General features: G+C 33.1%; 1 protein-coding gene across 5 annotated transcripts in view; it reads left to right on the top strand.

Annotated features, from left to right (window-relative positions):
• Positions 1–7,712: 7,712 nt before the first annotated feature.
• LOC143223390 (ketohexokinase-like) overlaps positions 7,713–23,916 on the top strand; it is a 35,699-nt gene continuing 19,495 nt past the window's right edge. For 2 of the 5 annotated variants that reach the window (XR_013012889.1, XR_013012888.1), the window contains exons 1-3: positions 7,713–7,958; positions 17,427–17,549; positions 18,034–18,166. Coding sequence is in view for 3 of the 5 variants with exons in the window: in XM_076451322.1 (XP_076307437.1) it covers positions 7,843–7,958; positions 17,427–17,549; positions 18,034–18,127 (333 nt within the window). In the remaining 2 variants the exon portion in view is untranslated. Of the gene's footprint in view, positions 7,959–17,426; positions 17,550–18,033; positions 22,829–23,916 lie in introns of those variants that run through there. The other 3 variants (XM_076451322.1, XM_076451324.1, XM_076451323.1) reach the window with 3 other exon arrangements.

Here is a 23,916-nt window from a genome sequence, read left to right on the forward strand (position 1 = left end):
CAGGTGCAGCAAAAAATTGCCTCATAGATATATCCCTTTTAAAATACCTGTATGAAATATCGTGAGTCCACAGACATACGGCTGAGCCACTGGGGGGCATCTACAAAATGACCTAAATTAACGTTATATGCCCTAATAATTACCGCTCAGCCACAGGGTAGATTTAGCAATGGCAAAAGTTGTTTCTTTTTTCATTTATGCTTTAATAATTTTAGTTTTTAGCTGAAATGAAGTTTTCGACTTATGATGGTCTTTTCTAGGCTGCTTCACAAATTACATCGTTTAGCTGGATACTGAATCTGTGGAGCGAATATTTCGAAAGGAAACACGAAGGATTGGGTAATTAGAAAGAGCAATAACGAATCATAGTCATGATTAACAGTTTAACAAAAATACTTTCAATTATTCTTATCAAAATCGCATGTAAGCTTGAAAACCATATCATCAATCCCTTCATGTTACAACATGTGGTAAAACAATTTTATCGTCAGATCTTTTCACCGATTAGAGGAAAAATATTCCGTTAGTAATTATGCTAATCATTTTAATTCCGAACATATAACATAGGTATGTTTGTTTGTTTAATTTCGCGCAAAGCTACACGAGGGCTATCTGCGCTAGCCGTCCCTAATTTAGCAGTGTAAGACTAAAAGGAAAGCAAATAGTCATCACCATTTATCGCCAACTCTTGAGCTACTGTTTTACCAACAAATAGTGGAATTAACTGTCACGTTTTTCTCTTCAAACTTTGCTTTTGTGATATGGGTAATGAATTTTTTAAGTTTACCCAATTTCAAGAACATTCCACATAGATTCAGTGCTGAGTAGCTGATAAATAATTTTCTCGAACTTACAGGAATTTTCTAGAACTTTCCATAATAATATATATATACAGGAGCTCACCACTTCAGTTTACATCTAGCTGCCTAAGTGAACACAGAGACCTATCTGATTTTATCAGAGATGGCATTAAGAAGCTGCAAGCATTCTCCAGACGCATTCTGCTATGTATGTGGCCAACTTATCTTGACAAGAGCGAAAAAGTACTCTGTGGCAGCATCTGCTAAATGTGAAGTCTACAAGGCATATTTCTGCATGCCTTTCGGGGATCAAGACAAACCCTGGGCACCTCTTCATTGATAGCTCATCCAGAAGTCTCAAAGCTGTGCTGTTTCATAACTGGAATAAGTATCCATCTCTTCCCCTGGCTCATTTGATGCACCTCAAAGAGGAATACAACAGCGTCAAGACCTTGCTAGAAGCTTTGAAGTATTATGAGTATGGCTGGGAGGTTATCGGAGACTTCAGAATGGTGGTATTCCTGATGAGTTTCCAAGGAAGCTTTACTGAGTTTCCCTGTTATATTTGCCCTTTAGGACAGCAAAGACACTACAGCGTGGAGGAACAGGAGAAAGATTCAGTTATTGAAAGCAGCATTTTCTAAAGAGAATTTTGAAATATTGGAGAAGTCCATTCCTGAACTATGGACTTTTGTTGATGTTGTAAAGGTTACTGATGACAGTCGTACTGCAGCACTCTGGGAAGGATTGCAATTATCTACTGCCTCAAGAGTGGATTATGTGGTCCTCCCTCGATAAACAAGAGGCTAATTACAGCTTGAGCTGTTTCATAAGTAGACAAAACATACATTTATGAAAGTGGTTGATTGTGGAGCAGTGGTGAACCTCTCTGTGATGGGAGGTATGTTGTCTGGGCAACTACAGATCACAGAAAAGCTCGAAGTCATGCAGTAATAGTATTGCGCTACGCTAGCTACTACTGATACCTTGCTACATTTGGTGTTAGAATGCTGGTTTTAGAAGGAAGAACTGAAACACAGGGTTTGATTTAAATTTCATGAAAAGCTTCTCAACGGCTATCTGAGCTAGCTGTCCATAATTTAGCACTGATAGATTAGAGGAAAGACAGGTAGCAACACCATCCACTCTTTTACCAATGAAGAGTGTGGTGGTTCACTATCTCATTATAATGTCAAATGGCTGAAAGGGCAAGCTTGTTTTCAAACCTGCGACTTACAGATTGTAGTCGAGTCTAGCCCACCACATTGTTTGGGTGTTGACATCAGGATCACTTTAGAGTGATTTACCTGTATCATGTTGTGCAGCAAAGGTGAGACAACTAGAATGGAATGACTGCATGATCTACAGTTGCTGTTACTTTTGTTCCTGAATCAGAGTTGGCCACTGGCTTGGAATGGTACAGCAGATAGTTTGTACCAAAGGATTTGGTGGTCGGTACAGCTCTAGTACGACTAGATGGATCTGGATTCATACTATAAAGATATGATGACAATGATCAAGCTCGAGGACAACCAGAACACTGGTGTAATGTCATGTATCATGTTTTCTGACTAGCTAAGATTTGGTTATATTTAATGATTGGAAAGCCACCTTTACAACTATGTCTAGGTCATGCCAATTGTAAAAGAAAGTTAGTCACCTTCAATCTAGGTGTCTAACATTGAACTTTTTGGCATGGGCATACTGTTGCAGTTATCAGTAACTATTGCCTGTGTAACAGAAAACCTGTGCTTCCACATGTAGCTTCCACCTACAATGGACCTAATAAGAGTAAACAACATGAATGTATTTCATGGAGAGTGTCATCGGAACTCCACATGCGTAAGTTGTTTTTTGTGTTTGCTAATGGTGAAATCTAGTGCATTGGTACGGTATAAGATGCCCATGAAATATACAGTTTTCTTTCCCGACAGTAATCTTTTCAAGAATGGATGTTATTCTGGTAGCAGTCTTCAATTATTATCACTTGACTATCCAGCATTCCACCGGGATAGGCATACGAACGACAACCACAACAAGTCATGCATCATCTGAAAGCAAAAATATGGTTGCTGATGCATCTAAGATCCCTGATTGAGGATTGTGCAAACAATCTTAACTTGGTGTATTGAAAGTTGCTCAGTGATCTTTTAGTTGAATATATGAAGTATTCATGGAAACAGACAGTTGATGGATCAAACCAAAATTATTTGTCATCACATAAATAAAAATATAAACAAATGTGAATAGTATCCAATTAAGGCCCGGCATGGCTAAGCGTGTTAAGGCGTGCGACTCGTAATCTGAGGGTCGCGGGTTCGCATTCCCGTCGCGCCAAACATGCTAGCCCTCCCAGCCGTGGGGGCATTATAATGTGACGGTCAATCCCACTATTCACTGGCAAAAGAGTAGCCCAAGAGTTGGCGGTGGGTGGTGATGACTAGCTGCCTTCCCTCTAGTCTTACACTGCTAAATTAGGGACGGCTAGCACAGATAGCCATCGAGTAGCTTTGTGCGAAATTCAAAAACAACAAACAAGTATCCAATTATACAACTATCATCCACACTTTTCTGAAGAATTAGGTGTGGTCAGTACTAAGATACAGTTGATGTTAAAGAGTGGATCATACAGCCTTCAGAAAAGGAACATAACGTAGGATCTGTGTTGATTTTCGACAGACGGATATCATAACGTACAATGATGCGTTTTCATTGCCAGAAAGTTTACCCTTTGGAAAGACCGTGTATTGCTAACATGACTCATGAACTTTAAGAATCTGAAAGGGATGATACATGATATATCACATTTGATCACAACATTGCAGGAGTATAATATGGCCATACTTCATTGTTCAGGTATGCTATGTGAACAGTAATATTATGCCTATCCATTGAATGTTCTTATCTAAGATACCACCTGGAATTGAAAACCTTTTCTGCTATAGCATGTAGTTCATACATTTTATCAGATAGTACTACTCGATAGCTTGAAAAACAAGGTTCACGGAGGTTTTTCAGTCAATATCTCTTAATAACCAAGTAAAAATTACACGATGTAGTGTGTTGTACCATGAACATCTCCTGTAAGGCAAGAACTAACAGTTACTTTCAGTTAGTAATAGTTCAGTAAGTGACTGTCGTAACTACTGATCCGGCAATTAGGCGTAACCACAGCGCTCAGGAGGGCATTTTTGTATTTTTACCAGCTACTAAAACTATTTGGGACTTTCATATATGACTAATCATGCATTGTCAGATAACTATCTTCTGTTTCTTGCTACTCATCAGCTGAACTAATATTAAATAACACAGTACTCTTATTATCCTTATATTTATTGTTCTCAACCTCTTGTTCCATAATAGTTGTACCTGTAACATATGATCACAACTTGACAATGTATTTCATGTGCTCAAGCATGCCATGTAGCTATTCAACCTCATATGTCGATGGAACGTATCTGTGTCAGCTATTGTATTTCACAGCCACTCCACATATTCCTGTGGCACACATTGGAATGGACCCTAAATAACATTTACAGAGAGTGGTATTTCTTTACCAAACAAAATTATATTCAATGAACAACCATTTAAACTCTATTTCATTGCATGAAATTTCATGATATATGACAAATCAGTTTGACTGAAATAAACAAACACTGCAAAATACTACTTTATAGTTTGTTTCACCTGTTCTACCAAACTGCTTAATTGGAGGTGATAAAGTGAAGTACAAGGCTTCACCACATTTAATACCTTATAGAGTCTTGATCAAAGTGTAATAAATGAGATCATTATTATTAAGGTGGCATACAAATACACTTAGTAGTGTTCAACTAAGAAAAGCATGCTATATTAAAATCTACATGTGCAATTTATGCAATGATACAGTTTCTATGGACATTATCAATGATTTAATAGAAGAGCAAACAGTTTTATCAGACACCCGTAAAAAGATGTGCAATTCAAAATTTCACCTATCACAACAAAACCTTATCAAAACATATATAATGACAAAAATATAACATAAAATTATTATCATTAGGGTATGTAACTCTATATTAATTCATATTAAACATTCAGTACCTGGTGACCTTTCTTACTTTAATAACTTCTGCAAGATGAATGGCAATTCATGAGGCTATTGATATTAATATAACTGATTTTATCTCAAATTGTCATTAGAAGATACTACAACTAAGCTACTATAGCTTGATCAGGGTTGTGCTTAGCAGTCTTCCATCTCAATTCTGCCTAACAATTGTTAATAGGATTACAATATAGAGGAAACTTTCCTAGCCATGAAAATCTTGTAACATCCTCCTGATGGAGATAATGCTGTACAATGCGTGCACTGTGGGTAGTGATATTATCATCCTATAACACAAAGTTATTTTCAAACATTGCCCTAGCATATGGCAGAAATATTGTCTTTGTGTGATGTCTGTAAGAGGCGCTAGTGATTTTTCCTTAGAAACTTTGAAGAGCACTTTATCGCCATGACTAATAGCTGCCTAAACATGTACTGCACCACCTTCTGTGTGTTCTTTGTTGGTGAGAGTCTTCCCTGATCTGTTCTTCTAGCAAACGACAAACACGAATTCTATCATCAGCTTTAACAATCTGAAAACAGAATTCATATGGATAGATAATCTATTGCCAGTGTTCTAACTGTAAGTTGACAAGTCGTCTTACACTAGTAATATAGTGAAGGCAGTAAATTCTGGTCAATATCAATTTACAGATAGTTTTTCTTGCCAAATAACCTTGTTTGGTCAGTCTTCTATTCACTGTTCTTCTGGATACCTTGGAATAAATGTGTTTATGCTATACTTGTTATAAGGTGTTGCAAGAGTTTTCGACTTTCATATGCTAACTTGATCAAAATAAGATTATTTCGGGCAGTAATTTTTCGACATATACCAGGAGACTTTCCTAGGGCAACGTCTTCTGTAGTCAAATGACATTTCAAGCTTCTGAACACAATATACTGAGATATCTACTGTTCTGACAATTTCTGTTTGCCTCATACCATTTCTAAACATTTAAAACTTCTGGTTCATGTCAAGTACAGAGAAACTGACTGAACAAAGCTATGATTTGTTTCGAGAAAGATTATACTAAAGATTGTACAATATAGGTTTTTATGTGTGTTTGATAAACACTTGCTCAAAACAACTTGTACAGATCATAATAAGGACTCGTACACGTTTGTCTAATCATATGCTACATCTTCTATTACTATCAAGGCATTTACACAATAACTTCTCCATGCATGTAAACAATAACATTAATATCGAGCAGTATAAAACTATTTAGCCAAGACTATACAACTGTAGGAATAACTGACAGGTAAAATTAGTTTCCTGGTATGTGCGAATTTATTTTAATGCGTTTAATCTGCTAACCATTGTTCCATCGAAACACCAAGGACTGCACTAAAGTATCAACCAATGGATAGTTTTCACCTTACTCGGTGAACAACCAGCACATATCACTTTCTTTGTTTATTTTCTAGGAGATGCTAAGTATTATCCAGGGTGGTTATTTGCTGGTGTTTACCTTATCTAGAATAATTTTTCCTCTGAGTGATGGCTACACTCTGTGTGTTTGATACATGGTGATATTTACCAGTGTCTTACCCACTCATGTATCAATAAAGAATTCCATTATACATCATTGTAACTTCATACTATAGGTTCATAACAAGATCCAATCAGTCCCTGACAGAACTTAGATGACCTTCGCAACCTGTAGTGCAAGCTGTTTTCTGTATCTCAGTAAGTAAGTGGCCAAACATAGCCATCAGCAATGATTACAAGCATTATAGGAGAACAAAAACAGCCCTGCTAATTCACCTGATATCAGTGCTTCTTTGCAGCAATGTTTAGAATGCTGATAGCTGGGATTTCATCTTTGGAGTCTGAACCTGATGCAGAGTGCTCACCTGTGCATAACAGTAACATGAGGACAGTTATGGTAGCTGTTACTATCGAATTTTTACCTTCCTGAAACATTTGCTTGCCATAAAACATCAAACCAACCAACCTGACACATTCAAACGTTGATCTTGTAGCGGACGTTGTTTCAGTGATGGTGAGAATATTTGATAAAAATTATGTTTATTTTGATGAAAAAGAAAAGTTAAGGTTTGTATTTATAAGATCACAGTTAGAATTTTATTTACGAATTATCACCCGCGGGGACAGCGGTAAGTCTACGGGTATACTAGGCTAAAATCAATGTTTTGATTCCTTGTGGTGGACACAGCAGGTAGCTTAATGTGGCTTTGCTATAAGAAAACAGACACACACACACACATATTTACAAAATAATTAGTTTTTTGTGTGTGCGCTACTCTGTAATCCCATAGAGACTGCGTTATTTTATTCGTTAGTTATCAATGAGCAAATTTTCTCTGTAACTTTATATTTTAAAATGCAAAGTAAAACTGTGTTCGAAACATATGTTTTCCAAAAGTAAATAATTCGTTATGTTTATGAATTGTTGTATGTCAATTTACTATTAACCAAATGTTTGTTACTTATAAAAGAAAAGAGAGAATGTCTGAATTTTTTATATTAATAGACTTCAGAATCTATTTTACGATCACAAGTTGATTTGTACAATTTCTATGCATAGCGCTAGAATTTGGAAAGAAAAATATTGAGCGGAAACACTACAGATGTGACTTAGAAGTTGCTTTATCATTACAAGTTATATTTATTCTCATTGTAGTTTTGTGCAAACCCATCATTTTCGTTATTATTTAGAATATGTTGTTACGATACGTTTTGAACTACAAACATGTTTATTTAATATATGGAAACTAAATCTACAATTAAGTAGTATTCACAAACGTTTAAAAATAACTGACATTTTACTACTCAACAATATATTAAAAATGCATACACATCAACCTAGTGTCTTTAGTAACCGTTAGGCTGCAATATTTTTATGTTATTTTTTGTCATAACTTTCTAATAACTGCGTAATAATGCTTATAGCCTCTGTATGTAAATCAAATCTTAAATGAGTGATTCCTATGGCATTACCGGTCTCCGTAGAATTACAGGGTAAGAGAATATTATGTGTCGGTTTGATGTGTTTAGACATCATCGTTGTTTGCAAGTCATATCCAGAGGAGGATACTGATCAGAGGTAGGTATCTAAGTGTAACAGAAACAAAATAAAGTTCATATAAAGTTGCAAATTGAAAATATTAACATGACCGATTAATGGTAGTACTACTAGTGATACTAATAATAGTAATATTACTGTTAGTGTTATTACTATTAGTAGAAATTCAGGGATCATGTTATGGTATGTAACAAAAATGTATTATAAATTAAAATGTTGAATTTATTCGTTATATTAGTGGTACAGGTAATGGTTAGGAAACGGATCTTGATCAGAAAGAGAAAACTACTGATAATTGATGTTAAAATTGGGAAGTTCGAGGTATACAGACTTCGTGATTCTTCTGTAGTACATCAAAGATGGTATTAATTCATATACAACTGTGATACCTTGATTTCAATAAAGAGATTAGTGTAATACTAGTAATGAATCATTGAAAAAATTAAAGCACCATGCAATAACGTAATACATATTTCAAACGGGTACAAAGTAAATGGAATAATGAACTGTTACTATTTTGAACAACATGAGTTTTTTAGGTCATTTCAATATTTCTAAATATTGATATATCTCCCTGCCAAAAAATAAAGTTTTTAAGATAAATTTGCATATAATTTATAAACTTACTAAAGAAAGCTTAAAACTTACTAGTACATGGAACAGTACTTTTCCAAATTTCAAAATGTTTGCATTTGAACATCTTGTTATGGTTTAACAAAGATCTGGAATGGTTTAAGTGTATAATGTCATAGTGAGTGTGCTTGTATTGTTAATGTAAATGTGAATGGCCATTTTTTAATATGGTTTTTAAAGGAAATTTATGTATGTAAGAAAATTTCAGTATAACATGGTGATAGTGTTTCCCTTCAAATCTTCACACCCACCTCTAGGGAAAGGAAAAACAAACCTAAACCTAACGTTTATATTTCATGAAATCATCAGTACTTCTATTGCTCTCCCACAAGGTGCTGACCTTTACCACTGTCAGTGGTAACTTATTCCATAAATTAATTACTCTGTTAACTAAATAACCTCACAACTGGGTACATAGTTTATTTTTTTCTATATCTTTTGTGTGTGTCCTTTTTTCTTGTTGTCTTTAGCATAAATCACAACAAAATCAAAGGAACAATTCAGTCGGTGTTTGTATTACGTTTTTTAAGCCATTTTTTTATAACTTTCACCTCCTGAGGATGTACAAGTTATTCATGAAGCTCTGCTGCTATTGTTATCTAATAAGTTTTTATTTACAAGCCATATATTAATGTGGTTAATTTATAAAATGCTCATTAACTTGTCTTTGACTTGCATCTTATTGAATGTTTGAGAGAAAAAGATATGGCAGTTTTTTGCCACTTAGTTACCTGTTTCCTCTACCAGCATATTGTACAAGAAAAGTGTCTGTTTTTTTTTTTTAGTTAGCTAACATTCAAAGCAAAATATTGAGAAAAGGACAAATTAGAACTAGATTATACATTATCTATAAATTACATATTGTTATATAAGGGTTGGATTTTCCATTACCATTACTCAGTTTATAGTGGTCCCTCTGCTGGTAGAGTGGTAAGTCTACAGATTTATAACACTAAAATCAGGGCTTCGATTCCCCTCAGTGGACTCAGCAGATACCCATATGTGACTTTGTTACAAGAAAACATTCACACACACACACACACATTTAGAGTGTTCATCTATGAGTTCAGCTGTATTTATTGTATCTTATCAATCTTTATAGTCAACTTCTCTCTTGTTTAGCTTTGCTTTTATTGTTTATCTTCTTTTAATAATGAACTTCTAATTTTTGTTATGACTCCTTCTCTAACTTGAAGACATTTTCAACTAAAAAAACGAGTGAGTTACTATAATGAAATCATTTTCTCTAAAAGAACATTTTTATTGGAAATTGCCAAAATAAACAGGGATGAAGATACAAGTAAGTACAGTAAGTTGCCATGTACTGTATAAAGCTGGAAACTCCTGACTGTAGATAGTTTATTGGCACAAAAATTACAAATGGGTTTTCTACAATTTCTCTGTAAACTTGAAGTGGTCATTACTGTTTTTAGGGTCTGTTTTTTAAAGTTTTCTAAAGGATAATATCACGTGAATATATCCACCTCCAATTATCTCCAGATAGTAACATCATGAAAACCTAACATTGGATAAAAGTATCTTGCTTTTTTAATGTTACTGTGTTGATACACTCTATTTGGGCATTCTGAATAATTTTGTCTTGAGCTGTCACTTCTATATATCCTCAGACAATAAGTAAATAACCAATCACTCCATAAGCAGTCATCACGGGGTTACTATTTGCATCATTATTTTGTTACTTATTTTACATGTATGCTGTTTTTTACTTTACTAAATTAAGCCTCATTTTCTTTACTGGATTTAATCTATACTGGTCTAATTTTTTTTATATTGGGCACAACTGAAATAGCAACAGCAATTATTTATTTAATAGCAATCAAAAGTGAGAAGAAAAAGATTCAAGTATTGCTTGCAACACGTAGCTAAGGTCAATGTATCTTTTGGTTTCAGAGAGTAACAGAAGTAATTGATACATGGAAAAAAAAATCAGTCACCTGAAAATGGTGACACCAGTACAATCAAGATGTACCTTGTTTGTTTCCATTTCATCAGGAGTGGAGAAAATGGGGCTCATTTTTCAGTAAAAAAAACCAAAAAAAAACCATAAAACATTTGTAGCTAAGTCTAATAAAGTAATATGCTTATAACATATTATAACAATGCAAAACACAATGTTTTGGGATAACAAGGGACCTATTGCTCCATCTCTGTTGTCCCATCTTGTAAACTAAATTTAAATTATTAGATAAGTCAATTATAAAAAACAGAAACCTTAAAGCCAACTCTTATCCTTCATATAGTTATCAAGCTTTCTGTTAAGTGCACTTAAATTTACTGTCGCTACAATATCAAAAGGCATCCCATTCCAAAGGCCAACTACCCTGTGAGAAAAATAAAATTGTCTTAACTGAAGGTTATTCCTACCCTGCCCAAATTGATATTTATGCCCTGTAATGGTACTGTTCTCATAATTATATATAAAAAAGGGTGATTCGTCAGTGCTATCAGTTCCTTTATAACTTTAAACATATCAATCAGTTTCCCTCTAACACTTCTTTTTTAAGAGAATATATGACATCCCAGGCACCATTCTAGTAGACAATCTCTGAACCTTTTCCAAATATTCATTGTCTTTCCTAAGGTAAGGAACCCAAGACTGCTTAAAACACTGCATTTGGCCTAACCAGTGACCTATCTCAAATATTAAGTATTTCTTTAGATACAGCACATTGTCCCACCACTAGCAACAACACACTGCTTAGATGACTTAAGATACTGATTAATTAATACAGCAAGATTTATTTCTTTCATGATGCTGTTGAGGTTATTCCCATCTAAATTATAGTTATAATTCAAACTATGATAATCCATGTACAGTATCTTGCATTTATTATAATTAAAATTCATCTGCTATTTATCTGTGCAACTCACTAAATAACCTAAATGCTTTTGTAAAGCAGCAGCATCCTCTTCACAGCTAGCAACACCTAATACTTTAACATCATCAGCAAATTTGAGTAATTTATTGACTATTTCTCTATCTGTATCATTAATGTAAAACAAAAAGAATGAAGGTCTTAAGATTGAGTCGTGAGATATCTCACCTGTAACATTAATCCATAGTAACTTAAACCGTTTATAGTAACCCCTTGCTTTCTTCCATCCATCCATTCTTCTATCCAATTTGCTAATTTATCACTGACAAGCCTTTTATGTGGCACTTTGTCAAATGCTTTCTGAAAATCCAGATACCTCAAATACACCATTAATCACACAGGTATCCAAGTGAAATATATTGATTTTTCACTGCCAAAATGTTAACATTGTAATTCAAAGTTGAAGTGATCCTTTGGAAATGTTTGAATTTTTAACTTTGTAGTTACATGGATTTGCTCAGAAGAATTTATCCAGTTGATTCTCCATATGATCAGTCTTTCAAAGTTGAGCAAGATTACATCTTTATTACCTTGTCTGTTCTCAGTACAAAACATCTCTCATCCTTATACCCTTTCATCTTAAGAATTATCCTAGTGTCCACTCAGAACCTTTACAAACAAGTCAGTATCTTTCATTAGTTATGGAATCTAGACTGTATATAACATCTCATGTGAGGCCTAACCAATAATTATTATAAAATTTTTAAAAACTGTCATTTCTACACTTCATTTATTTTGAAAATTGTTGAGAGTAATAGTGGACTGCTTTAGTAAGTTGAGAGTAATAGTGGACTGCTTTAGTAAGTTGAGAGTAATAGTGGTCTGCTTTAGTAAGTTGAGAGTAATAGTGGTCTGCTTTAGTAAGTTGAGAGTAATAGTGGACTGCTTTAGTAAGTTGAGAGTAATAGTGGTCTGCTTTAGTAAGTTGAGAGTAATAGTGGACTGCTATAGCATGTTGAGAGTAATAGTGGACTGCTTTAGTATGTTGACTATAATTGATTTTTACTCTCTTAGTTTAAGTTCTTTTGTGTAATTAATACTAGTTATATAATGGTTCTGTATACAGTATAACATTATATCATTATGAAAGTTACATTACTTTTTCTGATATATTTACAGCTGTTGTAACTTTCTTGAAGCTTATTGCATTTATGTTTCAGATTTTACAGAAGATTTAACTTTATTATTTGCTGTTGCATGCTCCATGCCCCTGTTCATGAATGTCTATGGCTTTAAGTGACATGAACAAAGATTGTGGTATAAGTAGTCTGACTTTATTGTTGTTATTTCACTTTTTACTTAAAGCTAAGATTTTCTCCATTGTGTAACTTTCTCGAAATTGTTCACAGATTGAGATTGTGATTTCCAATTGGTATATAGAGATTCTAGTTTAGAGTTTGGACATTGAAGATTTATTTTCAACTATAATTTAACTTTTATTTCTTTGAGCCTTATTCTGGGTTAGTGAGAAACATTAAAGGTTTTTTTACCATTCTGCTGCTAATACAACCAATTCATAAACACTTGTCATTGAAGGGTTTTGTATTAGTATATTGTGTTTGTACTTTGTGGTTTTTTTAAAAAAGATTGAAATTCTTAGTGATCTTATTTGTAATAAGATTGAGACATATTTAGATCTGTGGTAGTCCTTCAAGGAGCTCTGAGGCTGCAATTCTTGATATTTTAGAGAAACTTTAGATTTGCTTTTTCATTGGTCTTTAGTCTCTTGGAATATAAGTCCCCATGTTGTCAGTGGTAAGTTTATGGACTTGCAGTACTGGGGTTCTGGGCATGAGACTCTTGGGTGGATGCAGCAGATGGTTCAAAGCCATTTTACTCTAACAAGACATCTTTTACATGCAATCAACTGACCTATGAAAAATGAAAAGGAGGACACTTTGGATAAGTAACCTTTGACATATTTTCTTTTGTTGGTTTTTTGAGTTTGTGATGCTTTGGGCTTTCTCCTAGTTTCTTTGAGCCTGCAAGTTAACTGGTGGCTGAAAGGTCTGGAAATGAATATTTTTTTGTTTTTATCTTCATATGTGGAACTTGTAGCTCATCCTGGAAGATTTCTTTTTACTTGTATGAAGGGATAGTTAGATCTTATTCTTTATATTGTGTGAACTTTGTGATTTTGCCTTCCACCACCAAATGGAGGCATCTTTCTAACTCTCAAATAGTACCTTCTTCTGAAATTTCTGGATTCTGAAATGAAGGTTGTAGTTTTCCTATATAGATCTATGTTCCCTGATAGGATAGAGTAAATCTATTGATTTATAATACAACTTCAACATTTTGTTTCTTTTTGCTTCACTTTGTTAGAAGACTTTCAGGACCACCAATTCATTGAGAATGAGCTGAATCCATTGTTAGCATGCACAGTTTTTGGCTTCTACATTCTTCCTATTTGTTGATGGAGTCTCAAATTTCATTGGCTCCTACAAGGGGGTTATAGTTCTGCACCTGGTTATGAGTACTAATCCCTGATATCAGCTCTTCATTAAATTCATACTTAGAATAGATTCAGTTTATATTCAAGATTGCCATTGCATAGTTGGACTGCCAGCAGTATCAGCAATTATTGTATACCTTTTAGAGCAGTGGAGGCTCAGTCCAAAGAATTTCAGGAAGTGTGGTAGTTTTAACCATCAGTCTAGAAGTTCTGCTGGTCTTTGAGTCATGATAGATTGTTCAGTTCCCATTTTCTCCACTATTATCCATCTAACCTGTAAGTTTTCCATCTCCCATAGTTCATCAGAATTTGGAACTTAGTTCAAGGTTATCTGAGTCTGTTTGGTCTGTGGGTAGTGAGAGAGTTGGGCTAGTTCTTAAGAGTTTTTATTCCTGTTAGTTGTTGTGCACATGAAAGCAGGAGATTGTTGTCCAGTCATTAATCTTCCTTTTCTGTATCAATACCTAGATTTTCCAAGGTTCACAAATTAATAATTTCTCAATCTGTGTTGATATTTTTACTGGACTGTAGGTGTCTAGTTTGATTGCAGTCTTCTCCTTTTTGCACTTTGCCTTAGTGGTAGAGTCACATTAGTATTGGTATTTCAGTATTGCATAGGCGTAACATGGGTTCTACTGTATCATACAAATTTTCTCATCCCTTTCATTCCATCATACTGTGCATACACCATTCCATCAATGACTGGTTACTGTTGGCAACATCTTGCCAATTGTGAGACCATCACATCCTGATTCTACTTTCAGATACAACCCAGGCAGACTTCTATTTTGGATATTTTTTATTTTTCATCTCGTCTCGCATGTGGACTCAGCTATCTCCCATCCTGCTCAATGCTATAGAATAGGATGCCACACTTTTACTTATGTCTCCTTCTCCCACTGCACAGATGGTTCTTTCTTCTCTGGGAATGTGGTCATCACTTTTATCCTTCATGCCATTGGGATGAGAACATAAGCAATCCTTTTAGTTTTGAACCAGGGATTGTACACATCTACTTCCTGGTTTCCTAGTCAGAATTATTCTTTTATTTCAAGGGGTTAAAATCAGGTCACTACTACAATTTAGGTTCCCCTATTGCCACCTCATCCACAGTTCTATTCTTTTTGAAAATGCCTTGCTTCAAGGATGGGGTATGTTTACCAACAGACCGGAATTTCAGAGTCTGCATGGATGATGAATATTCCTTATGCAATGTTTTCACCATTCTTTCTCTTTGACTAGCAAGGTCTCGTGGTTTGGACTTCTTAAGTTATAAATTGTCGGGCTTTACAATGACTATTTGGTTGTGGTGTCTTATGTTTCTTATCGAAGAAGCATGTGGTCTAGTACTTCTCATTTTTGAAATTTGAGTCTCCTTTCTTGGGACTAGCCTTATTGCTCCTCTAGCTTGCTGTGTTCCATGTGTGATGTCTACCCACCAATTAGAATTGCAAAATGAGAAGCAACTCATCTGAACCTTGTCATGCAACATCTATTCTGTAAGGAGAATCTGTCTGGATTACCTCCCATTTTGCAATTCTAGTTGGTGGGTTAACCTCTCATTGGATCACCCAACTACTGGCAATTTGGCTCTAGTACCTCATTTTTGGGGATTGATAGTTGATGCTTTCTGTTGATGCACTATTTTAAACATGTTCTGTCCCAAGGTTTGTCCATAACGTTAGATGGCGTTATTGGTGATGGTGACACTATTCACCTTGGAAATGTTTTTAGTTTTTTAAAGGCCATAAATCTTTTAAATGCCATATAAATTTTTAATTTATTACATTAAATCTTTTTTACTGTGATTCCCTTTTAAGAATCACAGTCCATATAATTTGAATTGAAATTAGAAAATGACTGTAACATCAAATAACTCAAAACTAGAACTGGAAAAGCAAACTTTAGGTGGCTAATGCTGCTGTTTGAACTACCCATTAGTCATCCTGGTGAATTATTATTAAAATTTTGCTACAAGTCTTTTAAAACTTTTATTGCTTTACTTTTTGAAAATAGTCATAATGTTAAATAACATGGAACCAGGACTGTAAAGGTGAACTTCAGGTGAGTGACAGTGGTTTTTGTACTTACCTGTTAGTCATCCTGGCAAGTTATTATGATTATGCTACAGAAAGTCCTTTACAATTTGAATTACTGTAGTTTTTCTTTTAATGTTGTAGACTATATGTAAACATTGGTTTTAATGCTATTTATGTTTTTTGTAACCTTGTTTTGTTCTACCTTAATTTCCTTTTATGAATTTTACTAAATTTACTTTAATTTTAACTTTTTACTGGATGTTTGGTGCAAATAACCTAGTCATAAAACACTAAATCAACCAACCAACCTTTGCAGCTCAGTTGAATTACTTGCTGGAGGTCATTATGTGAACTGGTATGTAGATCTCATCAATATCTTTGTCTCACATTATTTGCTTGTTATGGCAGTCCTTATATTTGAGGAGTTTTGCATACTTCCTGTAGCTATCTTAACTATTTCTGCTAGATTATCCAGAGGAGTGAATATATTTATTTTTAAATTTAAGTATCTAGAGCCTTGTTTTCACAAGATATCACTTTGTGGTGAGTTTTGCCCAGACTAGTGCAGAATTGCTTTTATCAAACCAATCCTACACTGGCAACCACTGTTTCAATATAGTTACTACTGGTTATGACTGAATGAAGAAATGAAACATTCCATAAGATTAACTAGGAATATAAGGAACTTGGTTTACCTATTGCACTCTTTCCAGAGTACTGCTTTATAGGACTCCCTAATATCCATTACGCTCCAGATTTTACTAGGGAACCCTCACCACAAATGGATTCCATTCACTGGGGTGGTGAACAGAGGCTTTTACTCCAGAGTGTTTAATTCCTCCATTCTTGGAGAAGAGGGCAAAGTTTGGAGGCCACCTGCCTGGATCCCTGGGTGTTTTTTTCCCAAATGTCAGTGGTAGCAGCACTAGTCTACTTGTAATATCAGTTCATATTTTACACTTAGCTACCCAGTTGGGTTCTGCATGGCCCTTCTTTTTGATCAATATCTGTTAAGAATATTGTTCAGGGAAGGAGGTCCATTATACCCTTGTAATTCTGAATGAGGAGTGGTCACATCCTGGATTCTTAGTTGAGCACAGTTGTTCCATATCCTTCTCATAATTCTGGGAACAAGTAGAAAGTTTCTTGCCCATTCAGTTGTGGATAGAGGATGAATGTTCATGATTCCAGACTAGATGAGTTCTGTTCCTTTGGTTGAGTAAGGCATGCATGATCCTGTCAAATAATACCTATAAGTGTCAGTGGAGATAAGTATTACTGGAAATACATTATCAGTTTAGTAAAATGTTATTTCTAGTTTCTTTATTACAGTTCTATCACTTTATACTTCTAAAGTATGGATAAAATAATATCATTCTGTAAATAATAGTTTTCCACTTCATATATTTGTACACATGCTTGAAGTATTTGTCTATTTATACAATATTGTTTTTTCCTTTTTTAATTCCAGATGCTTAGCTCATCGTTGGCAGCAAGGTGGAAATGCAGCCAACAACTGCACAGTTCTCAAGCAGCTTGGAATTTCCTGTGAATACTTAGGAACAATGAGTACAGATTATGGTGGATTGTAAGTTGCTATAGAGAAAAATAGTGCTTTTTATGCATTTTTACTTTATTAAAAAAAAGAATTAATGTACTAACATTTTGTTGTCTTTTGTTTGATCAACCTTCTATTAACATTCATATTATTGTGCAGTGTTTTCATTGAGGTGTAGGAACTGAACTTGTTAATCTTTAACAGAAAAAGATGTAAGTTTATAAAATAGTTTGTTTACATAAATGTATAATATTATCTAACTGAAACAGTCATAACCAATTTTTATGTACTTAATGGTATTCAAGTTGTATCACAGTAAGAAAGATCACTCTCTAAAACACCATCACATAGTTCTTTTCAGACATAACTGTGTGTGAATTTCTGCTTCAAATAAGTACAAGAGCAATGAAAATGCAGGGAAGTTAGTTTGATGAAGGGTAATGTTGTGTACTTTTCTATTATAATTTTCATAATTGACTGCAAGATGTTTTATCTGACATTGTCTTTTGTACAGATTTCTCAAGAAATGTTTTATTGACAACCACATAGAGATCAAGAACTGTGTTTACTATGAAGAAAGAGTGCCCGATGTCATGCGTGTTGATTAATGCCCAGAATGGATCACGTACCATATTGCACTCAAATAAGTTAGTTAATAATTTTAATGACTTTTGTTACCCAAAATTCTTTTTTTTTTTTTTTAGACTACAGGACATTGTAAAAATAACACATTCAATAGCTAGTTCTTTCAACTACTAGTAACATAATAAGTGATCCATTTTTGTCTTCCAGTTTGTAAAGAAAAATTACAATTCAGTTTGTATACCTGTAAACCATTTCTTATTGAGACTTGTGCATTAAACTGTAGTTCACTGCTCTATCTTAGTTATGAAATCTAGGACAGAATTTATAACATAGTTTTGATGAGACTATTGTTTTTATCTATAATTTTGATATAACTTTCACAGAAGTATCACTTGTGACCAACAAGGTCATAGAACAGTTCTACAGTTGGTTACACATAGTAGTGGGTTTTCTAAGGTAACTAAATGAACTGTAAATAAACCTCTTGTTGTATGCTTAATTAGTACAATACTTTTGAAGTGTTTTAGTTATTTAATAAGTAATTCAATTTTTTTCTTACAATTACAACTGAATTGAACACTGAAATTTATTAGTCTTTAAATTTATATGCTACCAAATATTATCAAAATGTATACCTTAGATCCAGCTCTCCAAATATCTCAAATAATTAATTAATATGATATACAGAATAGATCTCCAACAAAAACATAAATAAATATGGATATCAATTATTTTATTTTGATAAAACTGAAGAATTGCATGCACTTGCTTATTTGTTGAGTATCTGTTGCTGTTTGTATAAGATTATTATACTCCATGAATGCAAATTGTAGGTGTATCAGTTTTTTATAGGTGATACTTCTATTTATTTTGTATATTGCATGTTATATATATATATATATATATATGTGTGTGTCTGTACTTATTTATTATAACAAATGTTATTTAAGTGCAACAACGCTTTATAAAGAGTGGTGCTCATTTGGAAAATGTTGAAAATGTTCTGGTCCAATACATTGAATTATAAGCACACATTTTTATGCATCCCTTTGAATGTTATGCACATTCGTGTTCATATGTAATACACTTATGTGTGTGTGTGTTTTTTATTGATTTTAAGTTTCATGTGTAACCAAAAAAACCAAATTGTGTTCACAAACATTCCAGTGGCTTCTGTGATTTTCCTAAATATATTTTTAAAAAATCTGATAAAACAGAAGGAAATTAAATGGATAATATAATAATCTTGACATTATGAAAGTGTGTGTGTTGTGTATCCAGTGTTCTTTGAATATGATCTTTTTTTTTTGTCTTTGCAGAGAGACAGACCATTTTTCTATTCTTTGTTTTTCCAAACATTTTTTCAGTCAACCTCTACTCTTTCATTTTTTGGTGGATTGGCTTGAAACTTAGGGTTATACACCAAAACACCTTTTTCTGATTTTTTTTTTTATTCAGGCCTTTGTTAGGAATTTTTGGATCAAAGGGCAAACAGCTGAAAAAATGTAAATTTTGAATTTCTGTGCAGTTGTATTTACAGTAATCAAGATGAAATTTGGCACAAATATAAATTTTCATGTGCCCTACACATTTACGAACATTTACGAATTTACTCATTTTGAATCTGTTAAGGGAGGTCAGAGCTCACCAAAGAACATAATATTGGGGTTTTTGATCAATTGGCTGCATTTTGACCAATTTACATGGGATTTAGTACAAAGATAGAAATAAAAATATTGTACTTTCCCATTTTAAGTAATTATAGGTGGCTCAAGATACCACAAAAAACATAATTTTAAACAATTACTCTACTATATTTCAGCCAATTTAATAAGATTTTGTGCAAAGTTACTTTTTCATAATTCCCATATACATATCTACAAAAATGTGACATATGGGGAAGGGTGTCAAAAGGTTATATAAACCTTTAATATTAGGGATTAGGCAATTATTTAGTCATGTTTTCACAAATTTACATTAAATTTGGTACAAAGATATTCTTGGTAGTTCCAAATACATATATAAACAGTTCTGCAGTTTTTATCTTTTGCTCAATTTTTCAATGAGGAAAGCACAGTTTGGGGTTTTTATGGATATCAACCAACTTACATGGGATTTGGTACAAAGATATCTTCTTGCAGGTCATAAACAGTGACACAGACCAGGGGTGGGCAGTTTATTTTTCATAGTGGCCACAACTGTGACTAATGAAAACAACATTGGTCACACTATTCAAAACCAAATTTGAAATATGGTAGTTTATTCAAAATAATTGCATTTCAACTAACCTTCAGTGTGAAAATTGATGAGGATTTTTATGAACAAGTTTCGTAAAATTTAGCTTAAAGTATATACTCAGTGAACATCTCAGCTTTGCCTCTAAATTTGTCAGTAAGCTGAAATCTGTATCTAGACTTGAGAAAATCTAGTGTCGAAAATGTTGACTCACACACCTATGTGGATCCAAACATGGAAAATAATTTTGAAATTGCTATCTTTAAATTTGGAAGACTTTCATTTATCAGGATATGAGCCACATCTCTCTGGTAGAACATTTTTGTTTACCTTTTATATGTTCTACACTTTGCAGGGTAAGCATCTCATCTTCAAATCCACACTTATCCAAAGACAAAAAAGATGTAACAACCTTACTGAAATTTCCTAAGTCAAATTGAAAGGGATCATGCAAAAATTCAAATATCAATTTCAGAATTTTAAATTTGGAGAAACCTGATTTAAAATTTGACTTAGGTTTTTATCCAGTTTACATAGAGATTATCTTTAGTATCAGAGAAATCGTAGTTGTTATTATTTTCCAGACAACTTATTCGACTTTGCAAAATGTGTCAAATCATTTTTTTATAATTGTTCCACAAGGAGGTTTAGCTTAAATTGAAATTCATGAATAGACTGTGATTGCTCGCCTATTATTTTACCTCTTCCCTGAAGCTTCATATTCAAATTATACAAGTGAGCAATCATGTTGCAAAGGAAGTGCAAATCACACTGCCATGACAAAGTTTCAATCTTACCTTTTTCAACAAGATACTGTTTTATTTGAGGAAATAAGGAAGTAAATTGTTCCAAGACTTTTCATTTACTTAACCATCTTACATTTGCAAAACCAGTAAGATCATCAAAAGTACAGTCACTGCTTTTCTTCAAAGACTCAACAAACTGTCAATAGGTGAGAGAGCTTCCACTTCTAATATAATTCACAATTTTTACAACAGTGTACATCAAATTTTTTAATTCATCACTTTTAGACATCTGAGCACATAAATATTCCTGATGCAAAATACAATGGAAAGATGAAAGCGTGGACTTCACATTATTTTCAGTTAAATGCTGCTTCAAAAGAGAAACAAATCCTAATTTCGTCCAGTTGTGACAGGAGCGCCACATGTGACAGAAACCAGTTTTTAAAATCCAGATTGAATTTTTTTCACAATTCAAGAAATTTTTCAAAGATGTTTCTTTCCACATGTTTGATCTCGTAATCCACAAAGGCCAAGCATTTCTCCCCTCACTTGAATCTCTGAAGTTACATAACAAACCCAAAATGTGAACTGTGCAGTGTCACTAACATCTGTTGACTCATCTAATGCTAAAGAAAAATGCAAACAGTCTTTTAATTGTTCAAGCATCTGATTTTCTATGCCCCTTTCTAACTCTAGCATTCTGTGGACAGTTGTTCTTCGACTTAATTGCAAATTATTTACCTTTCGAAGAATATCTTTTATTTTTGAATAATAATTCTCCAACAGAATTTCAATGACCACAATCAACATTCCTTTTACTTATTCAGCATCAGAAAATGATTTCTTTTTTTTTGAGCTAGAATCCAAGCTACTTTATATCTAGCTAACTTAACTAGTTCTATTGATGATGAAAATCTTTTTAGGCCTCCCTTTTGTTCATGAAATTGTGCTTTCAGGTGGCTAATTTCATTCATACGAATTTTGCTATCGACTGGAAAATTTACATCAAATTTGTTGTAAAAATTGTTAAAGTGTTGCTTGAGGTTATATAATTTATTATTCATAAAAACTTTGTTACACAAAAGACATACAGGTTTATTATTTACTTCAATCACTGTAAATTTCAACTCCCAATGTTCATAAAATTCTTGTTTCATGTTTTAACAGTCATGCACCATTCTATTTTCAACAGTAATGCCAGAATCAATTAAATTGACTTTATTCCTAAAATTCCTAAACTAGAACTGGCCACAGTTGTGCTATCCACTGGTTACATGTGGCCAGTGGCCATGGAGTTGCCCACCCCTGACGTAGGCAGTTCTTAATTTTTTTTTTTTTTATGATTTTGCTGATGTCAAACTTGGCCAAGTTGGGTTGCATATTAGGTTATGTTGCATTTCTCCCGCAAATGTTTGCTTCTTTAATTATATTGGGTTGTCTTTGGCCTGTTAATTTCAACAGTACTTTTGACAGTTTACATTATGCTTTATTATGTGCATGATAAAGTGAAGACTATTCATGCCTTAATGTAAATCATAAAGGTAATATGTTCTATGACCATAACTTTGTCAGAAAATATTGTTTTGTGCTTGCCTGATTTTAAGCCTATGTTCAAAAGTAATATGTGATGTATAGTAACACTGCAAGATGTGTAACGATGGTAATAGTTATCTGTTGTGTTTCATGTAATCTATAACTTTTAAAGCAAGTCTAATTTCAATAAAAAGTTTATATTGATATAACTTAAATCTGTAAATGTGATTTTTTAGAATAGGTTTTTAGTGTAAATCAACATTATATTTTAATAAAGAATAACTAAAATGTTGGTTCTAGTCATGCAAATACAAATTTTGTCTCTTTATTTATTGGTAGTTTTACATGCTATTATAATATGAAATTAATTTTTAAACTAAATTATCATTCTAATATTCTGCACATCTTAAAAAGTGAGGATTGAGTTCTGCTTGTGGTGTTTTGCTATTACATTAAAGTTTAGATGTTTTTCGTAAAGGATAAGCATTCTAGGTTTGGAAAAATAATATATGTATTCTTGTTACTCTTTAAGTTACACATTACAATTACAGAAGAAAGAAACTTAATACGCGAGTTTATGAAAGGCTGTTAGTAGGTACAGTTGACACCTTAGTGTTCAGAAATAATTACAGCTAAAATAATGCTTGTTTAGCTAATTTGTATTTTGAACAATTTTGAAATGCTTTAAACATTGTTATGCTAGCTCTAATAATTTTAAGATAACTAGAACTTTAAAATCTTTAATTATGAAAAAGCTTAGTTCATTTTGTAATTCTTCTCTGTTTTTAGTAATTGAAGATTGAGATAATATAATTAATTTAAATTACTTTTAGATTTGCTTGGTATACAGTGGAGTTATTACACTGGGCTTGTCAATAATAATCTAATTATTTCCTTTGGGATATTCTAGTATATTTGAATATTTTATTGAAAAAAATTTAAAATTATATTCATCCTGTTGTATGGAAAATACATTTTAGTGAAGTTTAAGTATTGTGATTTATTGTTATTTTCTAGAGTTATTTTTTAACAGTCTTCTTAATTTAAAATACATGTTGTTACTTGTCTGATTTGTAATACGTTAAAAGAGCTGTAGTATTTTATAGCATGTCTTTACATTCCGTGTTTGTTTGATACTATTAAGAACTCTTATTTTAAATTTGCCTTTTTTACCTAATAATTTTACAATATATAATCATGCTAGTTTTCAGTTGAAATATATTGCAATATTATACTTTTTGTTTTTATAAAATTGCTGATTTAAATTAAAAAGAAACTAAGAAAAGAAATAACAATTA

Source organism: Tachypleus tridentatus, chromosome 8 (genome assembly GCF_004210375.1).
Source record: "Tachypleus tridentatus isolate NWPU-2018 chromosome 8, ASM421037v1, whole genome shotgun sequence".
NCBI classification, from domain to species: domain Eukaryota; kingdom Metazoa; phylum Arthropoda; class Merostomata; order Xiphosura; family Limulidae; genus Tachypleus; species Tachypleus tridentatus.